Genomic DNA, 25,375 nt, shown 5'->3' with positions numbered 1-25,375 from the left:
CTTCTACATACAGCAAATTTTCTCACAGGCCAGCACTTGAATGTAAGGGACAAGGATTTTTATACGTCTTGTTCCTTGGTGCAACCTAAAAGTGTCTGGCACATTATAAGTAACCTGTAAATATCTGCTGAATGAATGCCTCCTCCCTTCTTACTTTGTTTTTGTTTTTGTTTGTTTGGGGACAGTCTTTTTTTTCCGTTTGTTTGTTTGGAGACAGTCTCACTCTGTTGTCCAGGCTGGAGTACAGTGGTGTCATCTTGGCTCACTGCAACCTCCATCTCCCGGGCTCAAGTGATTCTCATGCCTCAGCCTCCCAAGTAGCTGGGATTACAGGTGTGTGCCACCATGCCTGGCTAATTTTTTTTTTTTTTTTTTTTTTGAGACGGAGTCTCGCTCTGTCGCCCAGGCTGGAGTGCAGTGGCCGGATCTCAGCTCACTGCAAGCTCCGCCTCCCGGGTTCACGCCATTCTCCTGCCTCAGCCTCCCGAGTAGCTGGGACTACAGGCGCCCGCCACCTCGCCCGGCTAGTTTTTTGTATTTTTTAGTAGAGACGGGGTTTCACCGTGTTAGCCAGGATGGTCTTGATCTCCTGACCTCATGATCCGCCCGTCTCGGCCTCCCAAAGTGCTGGGATTACAGGCTTGAGCCACCGCGCCCGGCCTTGAGACAGAGTCTTGCTCTGTCGCCCAAGCTGGAGTGCAGTGGCGGATCTCAGCTCACTGCAAGCTCCGCCTCCCGGGTTCACGCCATTCTCCTGCCTCAGCCTCCCGAGTAGCTGGGACTACAGGCGCCCGCCACCTCGCCCGGCTAGTTTTTTGTATTTTTTAGTAGAGACGGGGTTTCACCGTGTTAGCCAGGATGGTCTTGATCTCCTGACCTCATGATCCGCCCGTCTCGGCCTCCCAAAGTGCTGGGATTACAGGCTTGAGCCACCGCGCCCGGCCTTGAGACAGAGTCTTGCTCTGTCGCCCAAGCTGGAGTGCAGTGGCCGGATCTCAGCTCACTGCAAGCTCCGCCTCCCAGGTTCACGCCATTCTCCTGCCTCAGCCTCCCTAGTAGCTGGGACTACAGGCGCCCGCCACCTCGCCCGGCTAGTTTTTTGTATTTTTTAGTAGAGATGGGGTTTCACTGTGTTAGCCAGGATGGTCTCGATCTCCTGGCCTCATGATCCGCCCGTCTCAGCCTCCCAAAGTGCTGGGATTACAGGCTTGAGCCACCGCGCCCAGCGCCTGGCCAATTTTTTGTATTTTTGGTAGAGACGGGGTTTCGCCACATTGCCCAGGCTGGTCTCGAACTCCTGAGCACAGGTGATCTGCCTACCTTGGCCTCCCAAAGTGCTGGGATTACAGGCATGAGCCACCGCGCCCAGCCTCTCTCCATACTTTGAATCCTTTATCATTTAGTCTTTCAACAATGCACGTTTCTTGCCCTTACACTCTGAGAGACCCGACAACCCTGCCTCCAAAGCCTCTGCCATTTATTTATCAATTTGGCTGCAAAACAACTAACAACAAGCCTGGGTAATGGAGGGGGGTTTCTGTCCCAGTCCCCCAGGGCAAAAATTATACTGGTCATTCCCTGAGGGTCCAGGGAGTCTTTTCCAATTGATAGGGGTCTTCAGGTAGAAAAGAAGATAACACAGCAAATGGCCTGTCCAAGACCCAGGACCAAGCTTAATACAAGGCAGATACAAACAGACCTGCAGGCCCTGGACAGGCAGAATCAGCTCCAATATCTGATTCTGGACATGAACAACATAGGGCTGAAGCACATGAAGGTTGAGGGTTCAAGCGCGCGAGGGTTCTGAGAGTGGGTCATCTCACCTTCTGCTTCTTCTCCCTCTTCCCTCCTGGGAATCTTTGCAAGTACTTTAGATGATGCATCAGCATGAATTTTCTTCCGCTTGGGAAATGCCTTCAAGATACCCCTGGGATCCATTGAAGTATGGCTGGATCCCCGCCTGTTGGAGGGTTGGTCAGGGCTGCTGTCAGGTGGAAATACAGAATTAAGGATCTCCAACCCCTTTGCCTATGGAGGTAGGGGGTAGCAGCCCAGTTTGGGGAAGCAGGAGGTGGGGGGGATTGTCTCTTCAAACCCGGTTAAACTAGGTTTTTAGCCTAGCTTCACACTCCCCAGTCTTTCAAAGTTGGAGTATTAGGGGAAATGAGGGGAAGGCTGGAGCCATCGGGGGTACTTTTGAGGAGTAGGAAACGATACCCATTCCTCAGAGGGGTTGCTCTAAAGATTCAGCACAGCCCTCCTGCTGCGGCCCACTTCGAAGGGCTTTACCAAAATGGGATGCTGGGCTAGGAAATGGAGCTTTAGGGGATGGAGCGGAGACTGGGGAGGATCTGCATATAAACTCCACATACTCTTTCTCTACCTCCAACACAGACTTGCAGAGGAAAACCTGAGGAGGGGGACTTTCGCGGGTGAGTGGGAACGCCCTGCACCTGCCCTGGTCTCAGCCTCTCGACATGGGGATGCTCAGCGCCGCAGCTGCGGGGAGATGGGGCACGGCCGCAGCAGGTGTGGGGAGCCCTCCGGGAATGGAGGAGTCTCGCAGCTGGGGGTGAAGACCCGGGCAGGTGTGGTGTACTCGCCCTGTACGCAGCTGGCGCAGGCCAGGGAATCCCAGCTCGGGGCTAGAAGAGAGTTGGAGTGCCCAACCCCGGCCCCAAGAGTCTCTCTCCAACCGCCAGAGTCAGTCCCCGGGTGCCGTCCACAACTGGCCAAGTTGGTCACCCGAGGGTGAGCAGGAATAGGCCACTTACCAGGAGAGCCAATGAGAACGGACGAAGGGGGGAAGGAGGGCAAATGCCCAGAATAGCTTCCGAGTCAGCCGGAAGTGACCTTCAGTGGAACGGTTGCCATGGTAGCGGACGGGCGCGCTGCTTAGCAGAGGAAAGATGGCGGTGACGGGCTGGATGGAGAGTCTACGGACAGCCCAGAAGACTGCGCTGCTGCAGGACGGTAACTCGAGGGTCCCCGCGAGCTCCTTCGTTTTTTTACCCCAGGGTCCGGCCCTCCGGGAAGGGCCTCAGGGCCTGGGTCGGCAGAGCTGGAAGGGTCTCGGTGGTCAGCCGAGCCAGGTCCTGCATTTGCGGATGAGGAGACTGAGGCTCACAGAGATGACATGACTGGAACACATGTCTCCGGACACCCCTTAAATTTCTCTACACCATCTCGCCCCGCTCTGAGTTCTGTTTCTAATATAGTAATTTCTTTTACATTCATTATCTCATTTGCTCCTCACCACTGCCCTGAGAGGCTAATTTTCCACCCCGTTTTACAGAAGAGGAAACTGAAATTCAAGAATGTTTTAGACTTTAGAGAGGAGAGAGGCCTGGGCTCTAGTTCCGACTGTGCCATTAATTCACCACGGGCTCTCCAGTCGGCACCTTTACTTGTTTGGGCCTCACTTTCCTCATCTGTAAAATTAAGTGGATGGACTACCATTGTTATCTCTGAGGTCCTTTCCAGCTGTAATATTTTTGTTAAGTGAACCTCTAAATGTTTTCTGTGTCTTTAGGGGAGCTAGAGCAAGGACCAAGGGCTGTGCCTGGAAGAAGTGGGCACAGAGGCATGGATACCTAACTTTTCCTCACCCTAGAATTGGCCGATGTCGGCCGCCTGTGCTCTTGGGTCCTTTCTGGACCCACTGGGTAGCCAGGATGAATTGCGTCTGAAGTTCCTGAGGCTTTCAAGATAATAGCTGGTGATTCACATTCACAGGCAGAGGCCAACCAGGGAAGCCTGGAGTTTGTGGAAATTAAGATCATTTACTTGTTCGTGCAACATTTAGGGAGGCTTTTACTATGTGACCCTCTAAACTAGAACAGAAAGAAAAAGGTATGTTGTCACAGGACTTAGACTGATTGGGAAAAACATGTACTTAAATAATAAGATGTGTTAAATAGAGGTTGTAGTCTTGTATAAAATGGTAGGGAAGAGTGAAGGTGTAAGCGACATCTCTTTGGAAGAAGACCCAACAGAAGTGATGATGTTTCTGGGTCCTGAAGAATTAATAAGGCCAGGCACAGTGGCTCACGCTGGTAATTCCAGCAGTCTGGGAGGCTGAGGCGGGTGGATCGTTTGAGCTCAGGAGTTCGAGACCAGCTTGGGCAACATGGCCAAACCTCATCTCTTCAAAAAATACAAAAATTATGGCTGGGTGGTTCACGCCTGTAATCCCAGCACTTTGGGAGGCTGAGGTGGGCGGATCCCTTGAGGTCAGGAGTTTGAGACCAGCCTAGCCAACATGATGAAACCCCATCTCTACTAAAAATACAAAAAAATTAGCCAGGCATGGTGGTGTGCACCTGTAATTCCAGCTACTCTGGAGGCTGAGGCAGGAGAATCGCTTGAACCTGGGAGACGGAGGTTACAGTGAACTGAGATCGCAGCACTGCATTCCAGCCTGGGTGACAAGTGAGTAAGACTCTGTCTCAGACAAAAAACAAACAAACAAACAAAAGTCAAAAATTAGCCGGGCATCACGGTACATGCCCCGTAGTCCCAGCTACCTTGTGGCTGAGACCAGAGGACCGCTTGAGCCAGGGAGGTAGACGCAGCAGTGAGCCGAGATCATGCCACTGCACTCCAGCTTGGGCGACACAGTGAGACCCTGTCTCAAAAAAAAAAAGGGAAAAAAAAAGGGAAAAAAATAGGTGTTTGCTGAGTGAAGAAGAGGGGATAGCTATTCAAGGAAGAACGACTCACATATGAGGGCCCATATGTAAAGGTGTGAAGGTACGTGCCTGATTACTAGGGGAGTAACAAAACGTTTAGTAATGTTAAAGCAGTCACCCAGTCAGAAAAAACCACCTGTAACTATGTCAGGTACTATACTACATGCCAGGATAGAAGGGAGAATAAAAAGATCCCTTTTCTCAAGCAGAAATAAGGGGATGTGGAAAATGAAGAGAGGTTACAGATAAATTGGGACATATTGTGATAGATTTCTTATGCCTTGCTAGATATTTAGGACATTTTCTCATAGGACAGTGGTTTTTATTTTTATTGTGGTAATAAATACATAACAGAATTTAGCATTTTAATCATTTTTAAGTGTACAGTTCTGTGGCATTAAGTACATTCACATTGTTGTGCAACTATCACCACCATCTTCTGAACTTTTTAATCTTTCTCAATGGAAATTTTTTTCTTTTTGGAGACAGGGTCTTGCTTTGTCACCCGGGCTGTGGAGTACAGTGGTATGATCATAGCTCACTGCAGCCTTGAACTCCTAGGCTCATGTAATCCTCCCACCTCAGCCTCTTGAATAGCTGGGACTACAGGCATGTGCCACTACACTCAGCTCAAGTGAAATTCTGTACCCATCAAATGCCAACTCCTCATTCCCTCCTCCTCCCATCCCCTGGCAACCACCATTTGACTTTCCGTCTCTATGAATTGGACTGCTCTAAGAACCTCATCTAAATGGAATCATACAATATTTATCTTTCTGTAACTGGCATATTTCACTTAGCGTAATGCTTCAAGGTTCATCCATGTTGCCACAGTTGGACGCTTCCAGCTGTGCCGTTAATTTACCACAGGCTCTCTAGTCGGCCCCTTTACTTGTTTGGATCTCACTTTCCTCATCTGTAAAATGAAGTGGATGGGCTACGATTGTTATGTCTGAGGTCCTTTCTGGCTGTAATATTGTTTGTAAAGTAAACCTCTAAATGTTCCCTGTGTTTTTCGGGGAGATACAGCAAGGACGAAGGGCTATGCCTGGAAGAGGTAGGCACAGAGGTATGGATATTGTAGCATGTGTCAAAGTTTTGCTCCTTTTTAAGGCTGAGTGGTATCCCATTGTATGTCTATACTGCATTCTGTTGATTCATTCATCTGTTGATGGACACCTGGGTTGCTTCCAACGTTTGGGTATTGTGAATAATGCTGCTCTGAACATGAGTATACAAAGATCCACTCCAGTCCCTGCTTTCAGTCTTTTTGGTCACAGTAGTGTTTAAACAAATATTTTATCGGCCAGGATTTTGTTAAGTTCTTTTGTTAGTAGCATCACAAAATGATGTTAGATTCCACCCTATCCCCAGACTGAAAAACAATTCAGTATCGCATATGTGGTTATGCCTTGTCAAACCTGCAGATTTACCCCTGGGTGTGTAGGAGGGGTGTGGGAGTGGGGGAGGGTTACTCCCCTCCACCAAGAATCATGGCTATTGATATCTTGGGTTGGATAATGAGAATCCAATGTCCTTTTGATTTTTTAAAGAAATAATTCATTGTGGAAATAAGAAAAATAAAATAAGTCACATATAATATTAAATATTACTACCTAGATAATCATAATTTCGTTTAGTTTTTTTTTTTTTTTGAGATGAGTTTCACTCTTGTTGCCCAAGCTGGAGTGTAATGGCGCAATCTCGGCTCACTGCAACCTTTGCCTCCTGGGTTCAACGGATTCTCCTATCTCAGCCTCCTGAGTAGCTGGGATTATAGGCGCCCGCCACCATGCTTGGCTAATTTTTTTTGTATTTTTAGTAGAGACAGGGTTTCCCCATGTTAACCAGGCTGGTCTCGAACTCCTTACCTCAGGTGATCTGCCTGCCTTGGCTTCCCAAAGGGCTGAGATTACAGGCGTGAGCTGCCACACCCAGCCCATAATTTATATTTTTATACATAAACTTCTATATTATTCCATGCGTACACTCACAGTTATTTTTTCTTTTACAAAAATATACTAATATACTTAATAATTTATATATACATTTATTTCTAGAATAAATATACTATTAAAACAAAGTATAGATAAGTATCGCATAATCATTGGGTAAGGGAGGATACTCTGAGCGCAACTTCTAAGGCAGTAACCACAAAGAAAGAAAATATATAGTTGACTTTATAAAAACTAAACACCTGTGTTGGGCACCTTAATCCCAGCTACTGGGGAAACTGAGGCAGGAAGCTCTCTTGAGGCCAGAAGTTTGAGGCTGTAGTGTGCTCTAATCATGCCTGTGAATAGCACTGCACTCCAGCCTAGGGAACATAGGCAGACACTCTTAAACAAAAACACTTGTTTGGGAAAACCCACTTTAAACAAAGTTAAGGGCCGGGTGTGGTGGCTCATTCCTGTATTCCCAACACTTTGAGAGGCCAAGGCAGGAGGATCGCTTGAACTCAGGCGTTTGAGATCAGCCTGGGTAACATAGTAAGACCCCATCTCTACAAAAAAATTTAAAAATTAGCTGGGCATGGTGGTGTGCAACCATGGTCCCAGCTACTCGGGAGGCTGAGGTGGAGGATCACTTGAGCCCAGGAGGCAGAGGTTGCAGTGAGCCGAGATCACACCACTGCACTCCAGCCTCAGCAATAGAGCGAGACTCTCTAAAAAAAGCCTCAGTTGGCCGGGCGTGGTGGCTCACACCTGTAATCCCAGTACTTTGGGAGGCCGAGGTGGGTGGATCATGAGTTCAGAAGATTGAAACCATCCTGGCCAAAATGGTGAACCCCTCTCTCTATTAAAAATACAAAAATTAACTGGTGTGGTGGCGTGCACCTGTAGTCCCAGCTATATGGGAGGCTGAGGCAGGAGAATTGCTTAAACCTGGGAGGCAGAGGTTGCAGTGAGCTGAGATTGCGCCACTGCACTCCAGCCTGGTGACAGAGCGAGACTCTGTCAAAAACAAACAAACAAACAAAAAGCCCTCAGTTTTCCTCATCTATGAAATACAGGTAATGAAGACACATAGGATTATTGTGAGAATTAAATTTAATAAGACATGTGAAATGCCTGGTGGATTTCATAAGCACTGCATCCTGTCTGGACTCAAGGCTAGATGCCAAGGGGAGAAGATGAGCTCCTCCCAGGCAGTACCTTGGATCCCTCTCCTGACAGGAGAGCCCTTTCTAATGCTTGTGAGCCATCCAAATGATTACGGGTGATATAACCTAGGGCTCTGCTAGAGGCCCTGCAGATTTAGGGGTGAGTTTACGCAGAATACCGATTAGGAATGGCTCAAGGGAACTGTATACCAGAGAAGTGAATTGGACAGGAAAAAGGCACCTTGGGGCTCTTATTCATTAAGCATACATAGGGTACTTGTCTACTGGATATTAGTGCTCTGTTACTAGTTTTACTGAGGAGTCTGCCTGTATCTACTTCCCTACCTATAAAAAGAAAGGGGGAAATTACATAGCCACTTTTAAGCAAATGCTCCATGGGTAGAGGAATTGGGCTAGGAGACTCCCTTAGTTTCTTCTTCTTCTTCTTCCTTCTTCCTCTTCTTCTTCTTTTCCTTCTTTTTTTTTTTTAAGACAGTCTCACTCTGTTGCCCAGGCTGGATGGAGTGCAGTGGTGCAATCTCAGCTCACTGAAACCTTCGCCTCTCAGGTTCAAGCAATTCTCCTGTCTCAGCCTCCTGGGTGGCTGGGACTACAGGCACCCGCCACCACGCCTGGCTGACTTATTTGTATCTTTAGTAGAGATGGGGTTTCACCATGTTATCCTGACCTTGTTATCTGCCAGCCTCGGCCTCCCAAAGTGCTGGGATTACAGGTGTGAGCCACTTCACCTGGCCTCCCTTAGTTTCTTCTATTCTTTCAGTGGATAGTGCATCAATGTTTATTCATCCTTTCAATCAGTATTTAGTTGAGCTCCTAATATATGCCAGGAGCCACGCTTGGTCTTTAGGAAACCCTAGCATGGGGATGAAACCCCTCCTATCTAGTAGAAGAGAGGCAATAATCAAAGAGTCACATAAATAGATGTAAAATCATAACCAAAGTAAGTGCCATGAAGAAAATGCATGAGGACTTAGCATTGTGTTACTGTATGATAGGAATGGCCTGGAGATGTGCAGAAGAAGGCAGGGCACTGGCATGGCTAGAGGGAGTGCTTAGTCAGGAAACCTAATTCAATGTCCTGAACACATAGGCTTGGTTTTAGGAAGTGGGGAGAGAGAGATAAATATGTTGTCATTCATGGGAAGACAAATGCTTTTTAAAAGTATCATGGTACATAGTAAACGCTCCACTATGAATATGAGTAAAACATTAGGGAGGCACACATGAGGACGTGATTAATCCTACCAAGGTGGCTGGAGGTGATAGCGGAGGAAGACTTCCCAGTGGAAGTGACATTTGAGCTGGATTTTGAAGGGCAAAGAAGAGTTCCACAGATAGGAAAAAGTATGGAGCTGTTGCTGGTAGAGGAAACAGCAGAGCAAAGACATGTTCAAGGAAAGCTTCAGAAAGGGAGAGAGTCTCAGGACATGTTTTAAAGTAATGGTGGGTGATGGTTGGCAAGGAGTTTGGAGAGGCCCTGGCTGGGTTCCTCAGTACTCCCAAGGCTGGCGCTGTTTCCCAGATAGGCCCCTTGATCTGCAAGGGACAGGGCAAGGGGAGGCTTTGAGGTAAGGCGCTCTCTGTTTTGTGCACAGGGAGAAGGAAGGTGCACTATTTATTCCCAGACGGCAAGGAAATGGCTGAAGAATATGACGAGAAGACGAGTGAACTACTTGGTGAGTGACAGAGGCTCCCAGTGGGCCTTTAGGAATACTTGGTGCTGATCTAAGCACAGTGACCACTCCTAGCCTTAGGCTTGAGGCAGGAGCCCAGATCAAATGTAGAAGCTGGGTGAGACTGAAGCCCTCGAGACAACAATGTTCCTGAGAATAATCTGGGCACCAAAAGTGGAGTGCAAGTCCTTTTGATCAGTAAAATTCATCCCCACCCCTTGCCCCAGACAAATGAGAGAGTGATTCTAAGATGTAGAGAAACAGTTGGGAAAAAACTTTACAGAGGAGGTGGAATTGGAAGTCAGCCTTGTAGGTTTAGGAGGGATAAGGGCAGACTTTCACCACAATTTGTTTTTCCTTTTTTTTTTTTTATTTGTTTGTTTGTTTTGTTTTCTGAAGCCACACCAGGAGCAGGCGAGTATCAGAGGCAGAGCTTCTGAGCTTGCCTCAAATGCAACACTGTAAAATACCGTCCTCATCTTGAAGAACATCTCAGTCCAAGAGGGTCAAAACAGTGATTTTGCAGTGTGGTCACTTTCTTTCTTTTTTTTTTTTTTAAATATCCAAAATGTGTTTATTGAGATGGTTTCCCACTCATCTTGATTCAGAGTGCTTTTAGTGCTGCTTCCTCCTAAAGGAACATCCTTCTGTAAGCCTTGCTTTTCCTCCTGTAGGCTGGCAGAGGACAGTGGAGCAGCCAACACACAAAACTACCGTTTGTGCATGGCTAAAGACCGTGTTGATTTTATAGCATCCTGGGCATTTCACATCCATGAAGTAGGAATTGGGGCTCTGCACCAGGTGTTTCTTCTTGTGTTTCCTCTTCTCCTCTTCTGGGGAGGGATGAAGGAGATCCTTTGCGAGAGGCATGTTCTCGTGTGGGTAGGTCGTCACCGCCAGAAAACCAGTGTGGTCACTTTCATTCCTGCAGCGCCTTTCCTCTAAGAACAGGCTCATGGGTAGTGGCTCCAGCTCAGATTTCTGGGAATTATTTGATTTGTCCACTGTGTTCCCAGGTGTGCACATCAGCATTAACCAGCTTCCCAGAGCTAGGTGGCTGGCTCTTTGACCCAGGGCCCAAGGCTGTCAGCAGTGGGAGTTGGTCTCTTTATTAAGTTCCATCTGAAATGCTAAGACCAATGATGGAATCACGGGCTGGTTTATTTTCCTGTCATTATTCTTGGCTTTAATTTCTTCCTGGGCCTGATCGACAGGTAGTATTGGTGAGGGAATTTCTTTTTCCCTTTTTCTGACAGCTCATAAATGTCTAGAACCGACAACGTGGATTACACTGGCTTGCATTCCCTCAGTCTCCAGTCTTAAAATGTTTGTCCTGCGCATGTTCAGTCACACAGTGAAGTGTTGATCCCTCCTTATTATGAGCTGCTTGGGCTCCAGTCCCAATTGGTTTAGTCTGGTGCTATTAAAAATCTTGATGTGTTTAGCATATGACACTGATTCGGTGGAAACCAATACAGTAGTAATATCCTCACAATGCATTGTAATTTATAGTGCTCCCAGGGGATGACAGCCTTGGAATGCCTAACTGGGGAGAACTTATGAAAGCAGAGGTCACGTGGACTAGCCACCACCATAACCAGGCCAGAGACTAGCCGTAGCTTCTCACTCCCAGCCCCCCGTGCCACTTCTCTACTCCTCCACACAGAGCAAATGAAACAGCTATAGCTGCTGCGGCTGTAAAAACAAACAAATAAAACCCGGTGTCTTTGTTGTGCTTGGGCATGAAACTGAAATTAAAAACAAGTCCAAGTTTCTTCATTTGTAGCACCATGTGCCCCGATATCCCACATTAACCTGTCACTTCTCCTGGTGGCAGGTGGGGAATAGACCGTGGCTTCCAAACTCTTCTTTCTTAAAAGCGGAAATGGGCCGGGCGCGGTGGCTCAAGCTTGTAATCCTAGCACTTTGGGAGGCCGAGACGGGCGGATCGCGAGGTCAGGAGATCGAGACCATCCTGGCTAACACGGTGAAACCCCGTCTCTACTAAAAATTACAAAAAACTAGCCGGGCGAGGTGGCGGTGCCTGTAGTCCCAGCTACCTGGGAGGCTGAGGCAGGAGAATGGCGTGAACCCGGGAGGCGGAGCTTGCAGTGAGCTGAGATCCGGCCACTGCACTCCAGCCTGGGTGACAGAGCCAGACTCCGTCTCAAAAAAAAAAAAAAAAAAAAAAAAAGCGGAAATGGAGGAGAAGACTGTTCACAGGAGAACACTGTTTGGCTAAAGTTGACCTAATAATGATATTAATATCATGACTCTTACTGGGCACCATGCTAAGTGCTCTATGTGAATTACCTCATTTACTCATCCTCATTAAAGCCCTATGAGGTAGATACTCTTGTCTCCATTTTACATTTGGAAAAAATGGAAGCTCAAAGAGGTTAAGCACCTTGTTGAGAATTATGTAGCTAGTTTCTAAGCCAGGATTTAAGCCTAGTTCTGTCCAATTAAGAGTCCATGCTTTAGTCCTCAACAACATAGTGCTGAGAGTTGAGAATACTTAAATCCAACTTTCTTTTCTTCTTACTATGTTTTTCTTTGCCCAGAAAGGCCTGAGTGTGGACTGATGGGCAGACAGGAGGACCTCACTTGAGCCACTGGGCCCAGCTCTAGAACAGCAGATCTTTTTCTTACTTTTCTTCTTGCCCACCACCCCAGCTGCCCTGGCAAAATACTATTCATTATTAATTTTTAAGTATAAATAATCCCAGGGCTTGAGCTGGCTTTTGCTTGTGCATTCTATGAAGCAAAATAGGGACATGGTTTTTGTGGCAATAAATAGGAATAGTTTCCATTTTTCTAGCTAAGTATACAAATTTGAAAATTAGCCAAACCGGTTTTCTGTTAGAAAAACTCAAAGTAATTTACAGACAAAGAATTGCCAATAGGTGTGCGTCAGTCTAGGACAGAGTTCCTCCAGTTGGTGTTAATAAGCATGTTAGTGTTCTATTTTTTTTCCTACCTTCTCAGTGCTATTCATTCCCACCCCCCACAATGATTGCTGCATGTATTCATAGAGGAAAAAACTGAAGGCCCCATAACAATGATCGGAACATCAAACCAGCCTGAGAAGAACACAGCATGTCCAAGGGGGCTGAGGCTGAAGGGCAGGCCATCCCCCAGCGATTACATTCGGATTACCGACTTAATCTGCTTTGGTATTTGACCGCCAGCCTAACCACCCGAGGCTGCATTTGGAGGATATTGAGCACTTTCATCCCCAAGCACTTCACTGGCTTTATAAATGACCCACTCGATTCCCTTCGGCCTCCTCTGGGATGGGACATGGCAGCTGTTTAATAGCCACATAGCAATGTTGCAGTGTTTTAGGGCAGAAAAGAAGAATCCTGCATCCAGTTTAAGCTGCAGGGAGTATTTAGGGAAGGGGAATGTAATTATCCACATTGGAAGTGGGCCAGGGCTTGGAGCTTTGGGGAAAGAGGCCTTTAGGACGTCTACTTTCCAGCCCACCTGAAAGATGAGGCCTCCTTTCAGCAGTCTGGGACATCAGCCTGCTTCCTGCTGACTTAGGAAAAAGCCCCCAGGCACCACCTCCTTTATATATTCCCCATCAGACCCTTCACCAGGGTGGAAAGTCTCCTTTCCAGGGTCTGGCTGGGGCTCAGCTGGGAAGATATGACAGCATCCCGGGAAGCTGCCGCACACACACCAGTTTGGGTTTAACATATAATCAAATCAGAGTGACAGCAGGTGGAAACAGTCTTCTGTTGCCACAGGAGCCGTCCTTGAGTTCAGGAACAAAGACAGGGACAAGAAAGACAAGACAAAGTGTGCATTTGTACATATGCATTTGCACCTGTGCACTTGTGCATGGGAAAAATAAGAACTTCACCAAAATCTTTTTTTTTTTTTTTTTTTTGAGACGGAGTCTCGCTGTGTCGCCCAGGCTGGAGTGCAGTGGCACGATCTCGGCTCACTGCAAGCTCCGCCTCCCGGGTTCCCGCCATTCTCCCGTCTCAGCCTCCGAGTAGCTGGGACCACAGGCGCCCGCCACTGCGCCCGGATAGTTTTTTGTATTTTTTAGTAGAGACGGGGTTTCACCGTGTTAGCCAGGAGGGTCTCGATCTCCTGACCTCGTGATCCGCCCGCCTCGGCCTCCCAAAGTGCTGGGATTACAGGCTTGAGCCGCCGCGCCCGGCCCACCAAAATCTTTTATTGGGTCTTATCTCTAGAGGGAATGGGAAAGGAGACTTTCTTCTGCATTCTAACAAAGAATTTAATTCTCAAGATGTTTAAACAAGAAATAAAGGTGAAGCAGCCAGAGGTGTCAAGTTCCCTGAGTGGTTTTTAATGTCAGAAGTAAGGAAACCAGCAGCTGACTTTCTTCCTTCTTTGAGTACTTCTTGGGAAGTTTTCTGTGTAAAACTCAAAATTTCTTGGAGTAAAAGAGTGCACAGAAAATCCTGGGAGTGGTTATCGTCCCTCCAGGCCACCCTGGTGCTGTATTGTGCATTAGGACACCCAATCTAGCAAGGCCCATGACTTAACGGGGCACGTCACTTATCCAGCCCCAGGTAGTGAGGTAGTCCTCATATTTTACTTTTTCAGATAATCAAAGCTTACCCTTTAAAGGCCAAATATAAAAAAATAAATTGAGGGCCGGGCATGGTGGCTCAAGCCTGTAATCCCAGCACTTTGGGAGGCCAAGACGGGCGGATCACGAGGTCAGGAGATCGAGACCATCCTGGCTAACACGGTGAAACCCTGTCTCTACTAAAAAATACAAAAAACAGCTAGCCGGGCGAGGTGGCAGCGCCTGTAGTCCCAGCTACTCGGGAGGCTGAGGCAGGAGAATGGCCTAAACCTGGGAGGCGGAGCTTGCAGTGAGCTGAGATCCGGCCACTGCACTCCAGCCCGGGCGACAGAGCGAGACTCCGTCTCAAAAAATAAATAAATAAATAAATAAATTGAGCTACTTGAAAAAAAAAGACACAGAAACCTTTCAAAATATTACATGTGCTTATTGAACACTTTCAGAATAAAGTTTTATTAATAATTCAAATTCTGAATTTGGAGTTACGAGACCTGGAGTTTAGCTGTGGCATTTGTAAGATTGTCTCCTTGAGCCTCAGTAATTCTTCATACTCTGTTTCCTGGAGAGTAGTGGCAGGGGTTGAAAGAGAGCAGTCAGGGAAGAAATGCTATTTTTCATTTTAAAAATACAGACATTGGCCTGGCACGGTGGCTCAAGCCTGTAATCCCAGCACTTTGGGAGGCCGAGACGGGCGGATCACGAGGTCAGGAGATGGAGACCATCCTGACTAACACGGTGAAACCCTGTCTCTACTAAAAAATGCAAAAACTAGCCAGGCAAGGTGGCGGGCGCCTGTAGTCCCAGCTACACGGGAGGCTGAGGCAGGAGAATGGCGTGAACCCAGGAGGGAGAGCTTGCAGTGAGCTGAGATCTGGCCACTGCACTCCAGCCTGGGCGACAGAGCAAGACTTCGTCTCAAAAAAAAAAAAAAAAAAAAAAATATACAGACATTGGAGTAGATGCTTTCTAAAGGAACTTCCACCTTTAAAATCTGTGATGGTTGTGTTCTATTATAAAGTGGCACCATTGGAGTCTAAGGGTGCTTGCTTGCCCTTACACTAAATGGTCCCAAGTGTTTATGTGGTTCTGACACTGCCGTCCAGTGTGAGCTGTCCCCATACCATTGTCAATATGCCTGAGAAAAAAAGTAATTTCCTGCCTTATTCTGCACACAGCATTTTATACCTAGTCTGAGCAAGAATCTGAGAGTGATCTTTCCTATAGTATAGAGTAGGGTACATGGATATTTTCACAATAAGCTGCTGCTCAGAGGCATTTGTCACTTCTGAGTTCGCGACTGTGACAAAGGCCCCCAGAAGGCTGCTTCCAGTGAAGTGCGGTATTAACACTGAGTAGATTTGGATATACTCCTGGTCACAGTTCATTCACTTAAGAGAGAAGTATTTGTGGGGGAAAAAAAGTTGCCTATAAAGCATATTTCCAAGTTTTACACTTCCTTATTAATTTTCATTATAAACTTGGAAATGTGTTTCTAGGGAGAATTTTTGGCCCTAAGAGATAATAAAATCACACTGCAGAATGCAGCATACCTTATAAAAGCACATATCCAAGGGAAAATTCTAATTTTACAGCACACTTTTGTGTTCAGGTTGTGTGCCTTACTTATAGCGGTAAGGGCATTTGGATTTGACACAGCTGCTCAAAAGGTCTAAAGTAAACAGCTGGCCTGCCTAGTGCCGAGAACCTGACTGTAGCTATCAACTTCTACCTGGAAGAAGACACAAACAGAAACAACTGTAACAAGTACTATGCACTTTTTGAGTTGTTTAGTTCCTTAAACAGCTACAGAGGCTGCTGGTCTTTAGCACCAACTGGGCTCCTCAGGCTGGAGGATACCATAGCAGGCAGCCCCCAGATTCCAAATGCAGCAGGAAGGGAAAGGAACTGGGGGATGGGAGGTCACGGCTCAGAAAAGATTCCCCTGCAGTGATGGACTGCATGGTTCCTGAAAATGAAAATCTCAGCAGGGGTTTTCAGGTACTGTCCATTCAACTAGTTTCTTGATTTATAATTTTCATAATATATGTGCCTTAAAATCTTATGCAAGCATCTGGGTTGTTAAGGTAAAATAGAGATGGTTATTTGCATTCTAAAAGGATTCCCTTTTACAAAAAATTCACATTAGATCTTTTATAAACAGTGCATTTAAAATATGGCATGTGCCTACGATTTTGTTTAAATGCAGCTTTGGGGCGTTTTTTTTGTTTTTGTTTTTGTTTTTAAAGCAAGGTATACCAGAAATGAGTGAATTTCTATATTTGGACTTTCTGAATCATGATACAGACCTGCCCAACAGCTTTCACCCTCTTAATTCTTTTTTCCTCTGCATGTTTTTGAGGGAAAAAATGTGCCTCAACTCCTTTTTGGGATCCAGATTTTCTCCATTACCAGAAACAACCCTTTTCCTAATTTTCACTTCTTCTCTTTGCTTGAAGCCATGCCTGAGGGTTTCTTGACTCCACTTGGCTCCTCTCAGAGCTTCATTCCAGTTCCTTTTGCCTGAGCACCCATGAGATGCGCTTTGTAGGTTGTCTAATGTTGAAATGCTCTACTGAAATTTCAGAAGTTGTGAGGTCCCTCCTTAAATTAACAAAGCCGAGAGTAAAGGCCCAACACTCCCACTTTCATCTTGTGCTGGTTACCTAGTGTGGTGCCGGTGATTCGACAGAAAAGAGCAGAGACCCTCTCTTCACTCTCATCCCGATGCTTGCTTCTCTCCCCAGTGAGAAAGTGGCGTGTGAAAAGTGCCCTGGGAGCCATGGGCCAGTGGCAGCTTGAAGTAGGAGAGCCAGCGCCCCTAGGAGCAGGGAACCTGGGGCCTGAACTCATCAAGGAAAGCAATGCCAATGTACGTCCATCTGTCCAGGTGTCTTGCACGGGCTGAGGTGGGGGTGGGCTGTGGGCTGCTGGGTTTTCAGGACAGGCACCACGTCTTGTTCACCTCCTCGCCTCCAGTGTGCCACCTGGACACAGCAATCTATAAATGTTTGTTTGAATGAATACAGACATTTTGGCTTGATCATCCCAGGGCGGAGGCCCAGGGCCTGGAGTGTTGTAGCAATAGTAGTGTCAGAGGGCAGCAGTGGAGAAGCGCTGAGGGTCTTGTGCCCCGGGCTAGAGCTCTGATGAGGGTGGAGCCTTCCCTTCCCCAGGAACAGTCCTCGAGTTGGATTTGCCTTCTGTAGCCTATCTTCATGCGCAAGGACACCAAGAAGAGTTTCCAGTGGCGGATTCGAAACCTCCCCTATCCTAAGGATGTCTACAGTGTCTGTGTGGACCAGAAGGAGCGCTGCATCATTGTCAAAACAACCAACAAGAAGTGAGTAGTGTGGAGGGCACCCTGTGTGTATGAGCAGGCTGTAGGTGGGGTTTGATCTGGGGTTAGGATCATTATTCAAGCTGGTCCTGCAGAGAAGAAGCCCTTCTGCTTCCAGGTATTGGAAGGGCTTCCTCTCTGCAGGACCAGCCTGAATAATGTAATCAGCTCCATCAGGGAAGAGAAATTTGAATGACTGTCTAGTATAGTACCTGGCATAGACAGGAGCTCAGTAAATATTTGTTGAATGAATGAGATGATGAGGGAAATCACACGAGCATTAGCTTGTGGTCTCAGGTGGTTCTGCTGAAAGGTTATTATGATCTTGGTCTCCTGGCTGGATCCAGTCCTTGTTAAGGGTGGCCTGGTGACATCACTGTCAGAGCTGGCAGGGAGCCATAGCTTGGAAGGCACACCTGTCTGAAGTGGCAGTGACAGTCCTTTAAAGCAGTACTTGACAGCAGTTTAAAGCAGACTGGGCAGCAGTAAACCTAATCCCTCCCCAGACTGAGTGACAGTGGGGCAGATGCTTGGGCTGCTTGGAAATCTCTTGCATCATGCTTCAAAAGCGGTACTCAACTTCCATTTGTGGTCCCTTAGAGGGGAGGCAAACTGCAGGGGTTGAAAGGACAGAAGGTGGCCACAGTGCATTTCCATTTTGGAAATGCATTGATCTCATTTAGGTTTCTGAAGCCCTGACTGATCACAGGAGATGAGAAATGCCCTGTGTGAGGCCTGAAGGGAATGGCCCTGAAATGAATCAATCTTGACCTGGGCTAGAGAGAATAACAGTCTAGGGCCACCTCCCACAAAATAGATTTGGGCATTGAGATGGGCGGTTTTACAAGTTACCTGTCTGCAAGCTGTGAAGCCATTCAACATGCCTCATGGGGATCCCATCTCCTGCTTTACATGCAGTAATGGGGACCCAGCTCCTTGTGCATCTCCTCAGGTGATGTGGTGCCAGTCTCCCCTTCCATCTCTCTCAGGCCCACGAGGCCCACAGGAAAGCAGGGTAGCTCCCAGACTCCCCCATTGCAGCCCTGGGTGCTGCTATCCTCTTGTGACCCCCATATCCCATTGCTTTGGCAGGGTTAAGAGGACAGGGGAAAGGGTGGAGATGGATGAATTAATTTCAGGATTATTGCTGTACATGCAGCCAGCAGCCCCTGCAGTGGGCCTTGTCTATAAAGTCATAATAATAAGGGTTTGTGTTTATAAAGCACTTTGAAGCCCTCAGATAAGAGGCAGTTTATTCCTGTTATTGTTCTCATCATTAACAGGAGTCACTGCCTAAAGTGGAATTTAGCAGTTTCAGACAACAGAGAAATTGCCTGTAGGAAAACAAACTCCATGCTTCAGCAAGCGTTCCCTGGCGGAAGAGGCCTTGGGTCCAAACTGGGAACAAAAGTGCTTCTGATAGCACTTGAATCTGCAGCCCAGCACTTTGTGAAGCTGGCTGCTGCCTCTTTTTTGTCCCCCAGAGGTCACTGTCGAATACAGATATCAGACAGAAATGTGATTACCAGGGAGTGAGGAAAGAGAAGCTAGCTAGCTCACCAAAAAATTCATCTGCGGGCAGATCCTCTGGGTCCCATCTCCTGCGCACATCCAGCCATAGGTGGCGCTATTGGCCAGGAGCTCCGTGGCTAGGGGCCCACGCTAGCTCTCAAGGCAAGTGGGGGTTGTTGAATATTTTTGAAATGATGGGTGAGGCCAGGTGGGATGGGAGTGATGCCCCTGGAGGGGCAGGGCTGAGGGTTGGATTCCCATAGAGGAGAGAGGAGTGTTTCAGGGCCCACTTTGGAACCCACACTGAGCCTCTGGTCCAGTGTCCCAGCCTGGCTCATCCCTGTCCTCCTCAAGTCTCTCCTTTGGGAGGTAACCTAGACGCCGCTGAACCCTTAGCCAGATCATTCCTGAACTTAGTGGCATTTTTACCTTCTACCTGGAGGAATGTGTTTTATACCTTGACTCCCATTAATTATATAGAACTCAATGGCTATTCCTTTTTAAAAAATTAATTTGGAAGGGAGAGATTTATTTCTCATCAAGGGTTATAGCCTGCATAGACATTCTTTTTTGTTTTGTTTTGTTTTGTTTTAAGAGATGGAGTCTTGCCCTATTGCCCAGGCTAGAGTACACTTCTTGCACAGTCATAGCTCACTGCAGCTTTGAACTCCTGGGCTCAAGGGATCCTCCCACCTCATCCTCCTGAGAAGCTGGGACTGTGGTTGTATACCACCCCACCTGGCTAAGTTTAAAATTTGTTTTTGTAGAGTTGAGGGTCTCTCCATTTTGCCCAAGCTGCTCTCAAAATCCTGGGCTCAACTGATCCTCCTACCTTGGCCTCTTGAAGTGCTGAGATTACAGGCGTGAGCCACCACACCCAGACCAGTGTGGCCTCTGGCCAGAAGCCAAAAACTCAATGGCTACTCCCTTCCACAGTGTTTAGCTTTTTAAGGATACAGTACATTTAAAATCTGTTTTCTGATCATCATGCTATCGGGAGGTGGGCAGGATCCATACTTTTATTCTTGTGTTATAGATGATTATATAAACATATATATAAAGTCAGCATGATGAACCAGCCTGCTGAAAGGAAAGTTAGTGACCATCTCTCTTGATGCCCAGGCATCTGCACTTTCCATCACATCATGGCATTTCTCTCTGCTTTGACCTCTTCCTTCACCTGGAGGTTCCATACCTGCCCCAGTTCTAATATTCTGGAATGTGGTTACTGACCAAAGCCAGAGTTTCTTTACCCATACTTGCCTTGTCTCTGAAGAGCTGGGTTGGTGACTTTACTTGAAGGAATTGATTGTAGTGTATCATGTCCTTGGCCTCACATATTAGTGAGGGCTGAATCAGGGAAGGAAAAATGTGCTTTTCTAGGATCCCAGTGTTGAACCATCTATTCCTGATCATAACATTTGTGCAGAAAGAGGGCTCCTAGCCTCAGCCTGGAAGTTGGCCGCTGTAAGTGGAATGAGCCAGGGTGCAGGAGTGAGAAGTTGTTGGGTTAAATCTGGCCTCTGTCACATATTAGCTGTAGAAGGTAGGCAAGGTTTCCCCATGTATCAGAGAACACTCAGAGCTACTTCACAGATTTTGGGGAATTGGATGAAATCGTATATGTACAGGCCAGCACAATGGCTGGCCTGAAGCAGGTCCTCAACAGTTCTTTGGAAATTGGAATCTGAGGAGAGCTTGGCTGATTTGACATCGGCGATACTAACACTGTGGGAGATGTTAATAGGCTTCACTAGAAAAAAGGATTCTGTGGTCAAATAAGTTTAAGAAACTCTGGATTAAACAGGCTGCTCTTTGGTGGGGCCGAGAGCCTTTAGTATGTGTGTGTGATTGTGACTCTCTAGCAGGGGGTGACTGTGGGTGGGGGTGCTGAGTTTGCCTAGCGCCTTGATGTTTAAGAAGATTTGCCTGCTGCTTTTCTAAGGGCGGACTGGTTGGAGGCTTCTCTGGACCCTCTGGCAGTGTGCAGGTGTGCATGGCACCCCCTCCGAGGTATGTGAGGCATGACCTGAGTGATTGTCCACAGCAGCCCTGCTCCTGCCTTCAGCCTCCAGAGTCTCTCTCCCTCTGATGGCCTGGCCTCTGGTGCCCTTTTGGATTGGAGAAGGGCTGGAATTGGGGAGGGGATACAGTAGAGAGTGTAGAGAGGGAGGCAGTAGGTAATTCCTGAAACAGCCAAAATGGAGTTGTCTGTGGAACAGGGAGAAGATAGGGTACAGAGTTGGCCTGTTCTGGGCCCTTTGACAATGACTTCAAGTTCATCTAGTGCAGCTCTTTTATTTGAAGAAGGAATGTGGAAACTGAGGCCCAGAAATTAAGTGACCTCTCCAGGGTCACAGGGCAGGGCCAGGAGTTCTGCGACAAGCCTTTACTTCCACATACGTCTTTTGAAGACTTTTGACATTCAGAAAGCAAGGCCATTGATGTGTTGGAGAGAGTACCCAGGGGGCCCACAGAGTGTTTAGATTCCAGGGGAGACAACCTGTTTCATGGTTGAACATCCCCACCTCCCACCCCAATATCTGCCCCATCCTTGGACAAATGCAAATAATCTAGACCATGGTGGGCTATTACTTTGTGGTGAGAATGTGGAGACATGGAGGGGTCAGGAGATTTGGGGGATTCTCACTTTAATACGGGCTTCTCTGTTTACTAGCTTTGTGAGTTGGGCAAGATATCTAACTTTTCTGGGCCTCAGTTTCCTTTTGTTTAAAAGTGAATAACAGAAGTCACCAACCTGAGAGAGTTGTTTTGACAACTAAATGTGTTTAGAACCTGGCACAGAATAAGCATTAATTTTTTAAAATGTCATCTTTCATTGTATGGCTGAGATAGAACAGTGAAGGGAGGTAGGAATGGGGGAGAGCGGGGCATCTGCAGGAAGCCAAGGAACTATCCTGCTGTAAGGATTCAACTTTTAGCAGAAACAAAACAAGGTCTGATCAGCAGGTATATGGCCTTGTTTCTGTTTTTGAGATGGAGTCTTGCTCTGTCATCCAGGCTGGAGTGCAGTGGCACAATCTCTGCTCGCTGCAACCTCCGCCCCCTGGGTTCAAGTGATTCTCCTGCCTCAGCCTCCCAAGTAGCTGGGACTACAGGCGCCCGCCACCACACATGGCTAAGTTTTGTATTTTAGTAGAGACAGGGTTTCGCCATGTTGGCCAGGCTGGTCTTGAACTCCCGGCCTCAAGTGATCTGCCCGCCTCCCAAAGAGCTGGGATTACAGGAGTGAGCCACTGCATCTGGAGGCCTTGTTTCTTCTTCATCTTTTTCTTTTAATTTTTTGTAGAGACAGGGTCTTGCTATGTTGCCCAGGCTGGTCTTGAACTCCTGGCCTCAAGTGATCCTTCCACCTCAGCCTCCAAAAGTGCTGGGATTACAGGCATGAGCCACCATGCCCACCCTCTTCTTCATCTTTAAATCCCCAGCTCACAGCTCAAGGCCTGGGACACAGTTGATGCCCAATAAATGTCTGCTGCCTACCTACAGCTGTCTGAGGCTGAACGTTATGACTCTTCCAGAAGCACAGTGGGTCTCTCTGTTGTCCAGGTGCTGGTGAGAAAGTCAAGTACAGTACCCATCATGGAAAAAAAACCCATGTCTGGGGAATGGGGGTGAGAAGGGGGTGGGCTGCCCCAGGAGGAGAAAAGGCAGATGCTCCCTACTCCCTTGATTGAGCCTGACTATCAGGCGCTTCTAAGAAGTTGTTTAACCTCAACCAATAAACTAAATCCATTACAACAGACTCAAAACCAAGCTGAGCCTCCAGGTGCTCTGCCTTCATTCCTCTTGCCTGGAGGTAGGAGTAGTTCAAGGAAAGCAGGTGCAAGCTATGCACCTTAAGTTCCCTCTGATCCTGTCCTTGCTGTTGTGGCCAAGCCCTGGGATTCGTTTTCTGGTCCCACTGCCCCAGCCTGGGGGAATGGTTCGGCTGGGCTGCTTCCCTCCTGGTTCTGCTTTTTGTGTATCTTTGCAGGGAAGATGTTAACACTTCCTAACAAGTCTTTGTGTTCATCTAATCTCTGCTGTTTAACCTTTGACTCTCCCCTATTATCAGTGTCTGCCACCTTTGCTGGCCAGACCAAAGGCCCCAGGAAGAGCCCTCAGCCTGAGCTGGCTAGGAAGAGGATGAGGCAGGCATTCCATCCCCGGTTTGCAGGCAGATGGATCGCCTTTCCCTGGGGCAGAGCTTTGGAAAATAAAGCAACTTGCAGTGCCATTAGGATCCCCCACCCCCCATTCCTTTTGAACTGTCAGCCTTTAAGTAAACATTCTTTTCCTGCCATGGGTCCCAGTACCTTGGTGGGGAGTGGGGAACCTGGGAGGAGAGGGGCCCCAGAGTCTCTGTTGAACGGAGGGATTTGGGCAGGGAGGACCGGGGCAGAAGTGCTGCATTGATGTCAACTCTCCGAGTCCCCAGGGCATAGGGGCTTTTGAAGTGGACTCAGGGTAGCTGTCACCACAAGGACCAGGCCCCTCTGAAGTACTAAAAGCCCCATCCTCCCCAGGCCTCTCACTTGAGTTTGTTTGTACCTGCCTGAGGTGTTTCCCTTCACAGCCCATACAACCTCTGCAGCAGAAAGTCATGCCTTGCCCAAGTGACAGGTCTGGCAGCCCCTGGCCAGATCCTAAGCCACATTTCCACGAAGGAAAATGCCAAATTGGTATATTGTTAGAGATGAAGAGGCCATTCATTGTGCTTTGGTGTAGTAAGCATCAGACCAAGGACAAGGAATCTTACTCTAATCTTGACTTCCATCCCAACTGACAGCTGGCTGTGAAACAAGGCACAGTTCAGCTCCCTTTTTGGTAAGGGGGTCAAATTTCCTGCGAAGTCTAGTTATACACATTACGAACTGGCTGTTGCTATCTGTTTTTTTTTTTTTTTTTTTTTTTAATTAAAAGGCATCATTAATCTCTGAACCAGCACCTGGAGATGATAAGGACCATGTGTGATGTGTAAAAATGGAGGAGTGGGGACTTGGGGCCAGCCAAGTAGTCCAGAGGTCCAGCTTCCATGAAGAGTAACATGGTTTGTCCTCTCAAGGAGATTTCTCCTAGTAGATACACTTTTCCCTCTGGCCTACAAGTACAGCCAGGCTAACAAGGCCTTGAAAGGCCCCAAAAGAGGAACAGGTAGTTGAGGCCTTCAGAGGACTTCTTATGTCAATGGTAGCAATAGGGCCCCAGCTTTGGGAGACAGATCTGAATGTCCTTATTCTGTCCATTGTTAGAACACGTCCCATTTTTCTGGTGTCTCCATGAGGCATTGGGTGTAGAGGAGTGCAAGCTGCTTGAGCTATTTGTGTGTTCCAGGCTTCTTCTGCCTGTCTTAGGGAGACCCAGCTCTTGAGATGTGAGTCACTACAACCCCTGGTCTAATCACAGAATTATAACTGGGTTCTGCTCTTCTGCCACTGGACTGGACATAAGGCTTGCATTCTATGCTTTCCAGGGCCACTGAGCTCTAAAATACTGGTGTTCTAACTGGCTTGTCTTCTTCCTCTCTGCATGTGTGGAAGGTGTGGGAGAACTATTTAGAAGCTAGGCAGCAGAGGACCTGATGCCCAGCTGTTGGGTCACCTTGCCGAGTGCCCCAATGGCCTCTCGGTGTCCCCACAGGTACTACAAGAAGTTCTCCATTCCTGACCTAGATAGACACCAGCTACCTCTGGATGACGCCTTGCTAAGCTTTGCCCACGCCAACTGCACCCTGATCATCTCTGTAAGATTCACCCAGACTTCTTGGACACTGCATCAGGGAGAGTCTTCCTCTTTCCCTGCCCACTTCCCATCCCATAAGAGTCCTCAGTTCTAGCCCCAAGCCCTAGGGTGTGCTTGTGGGAGAACAGGCATCTCTAATTCAGCATAGGGGAGAGCAGGGAGGGGGCTCAGGGAGGAGCCTGACCATATAATTCACAGCTAGAAGAGGGTAGAGGATGAAGGGGAAGCGGTGGAAATTGAACTTGGGTTCTGGTCCAAGGTCTGCTCCTACTCAGGCACGTGACCTTGAGCAAATCATCAATCCTATAGGCCTCAATTTTGTCGTGCAAATAAGGGGATCAGAAGGAGTAGGGGCCCCAAGTGTGTACGGAAGGAGAAGGGACAGTGACTGAATTATTTTCTTCTTCCTGGCTCCATCCACAGTACCAGAAGCCAAAGGAGGTTGTGGTGGCTGAGTCCGAGCTACAGAAGGAACTAAAGAAGGTAAAGACAGCCCACGGCAACGATGGGGACTGCAAGACCCAGTAGTTGGCCCCTGAGCCTTATGCCTCCAGCACAGGGGGTGCCGTGAGACTTCAAGGCTTGGTCCTTCTTGACCACGGCAGCCTCCTATCTTCTAGGAGCCATCAAGGGTCTACAAGAACTGGGCCGTGGGGCACTCCTAGCCAATGAGTCATGGTCGTATTTCCTGAGTAAAGTCATTCTGAGCTACTTACTGCA

At 47.7% G+C, this 25,375-nt stretch overlaps 3 protein-coding genes across 15 annotated transcripts in view; 1 reads left to right on the top strand and 2 right to left on the bottom strand.

Annotated features, from left to right (window-relative positions):
• Positions 1-2,873, bottom strand: part of POLL (DNA polymerase lambda) — a 19,493-nt gene extending 16,620 nt beyond the window's left edge. For 5 of the 10 annotated variants that reach the window (XM_033185160.1, XM_033185178.1, XM_033185115.1 and 2 more), the window contains exons 1-2: positions 2,775-2,873; positions 1,824-1,984 (exon numbers count right to left, since the gene is read on the bottom strand). In XM_033185160.1, coding sequence (XP_033041051.1) covers positions 1,824-1,938 — 115 coding nt within the window. In that variant the 5' untranslated portion in view covers positions 1,939-1,984; positions 2,775-2,873. The other 5 variants (XM_033185125.1, XM_033185188.1, XM_033185141.1 and 2 more) reach the window with 4 other exon arrangements.
• The window catches only part of LOC117067978 (40S ribosomal protein S27-like), an 11,175-nt gene extending 715 nt beyond the window's left edge, over positions 1-10,460 (bottom strand). The window contains exon 1 of the mRNA XM_033185251.1: positions 10,083-10,460. Coding sequence (XP_033041142.1) covers positions 10,104-10,445 — 342 coding nt within the window. The 5' untranslated portion in view covers positions 10,446-10,460 and the 3' untranslated portion in view covers positions 10,083-10,103. The remainder of the gene's footprint in view (positions 1-10,082) is intronic.
• On the top strand, positions 2,844-25,375 carry DPCD (deleted in primary ciliary dyskinesia homolog (mouse)). Of its 4 annotated transcripts, none has more exons than XM_033185219.1 (8): positions 2,844-2,973; positions 9,411-9,491; positions 16,806-16,930; positions 17,268-17,401; positions 20,856-20,923; positions 22,360-22,480; positions 24,554-24,656; positions 25,079-25,375. In XM_033185219.1, the coding sequence occupies exons 1-8, from the start codon at positions 2,910-2,912 to the stop codon at positions 25,181-25,183; spliced, it is 801 nt and encodes a 266-aa protein (XP_033041110.1). In that variant the 5' UTR covers positions 2,844-2,909; the 3' UTR covers positions 25,184-25,375. The 4 variants fall into 4 exon arrangements, with proteins under 4 accessions (XP_033041110.1, XP_033041102.1, XP_033041129.1 ...); XM_033185211.1 differs by having other exon boundaries at positions 22,360-22,486; XM_033185228.1 differs by lacking the exon at positions 9,411-9,491 and having other exon boundaries at positions 2,859-2,973; positions 22,360-22,486.

Source organism: Trachypithecus francoisi, unplaced genomic scaffold, assembly GCF_009764315.1.
Source record: "Trachypithecus francoisi isolate TF-2019V2 unplaced genomic scaffold, Tfra_2.0 Contig01579, whole genome shotgun sequence".
NCBI classification, from domain to species: Eukaryota; Metazoa; Chordata; class Mammalia; order Primates; family Cercopithecidae; genus Trachypithecus; species Trachypithecus francoisi.
Note: the sequence above shows the minus strand (reverse complement) of the source record. Positions and strands in the feature narration are given on the sequence as shown.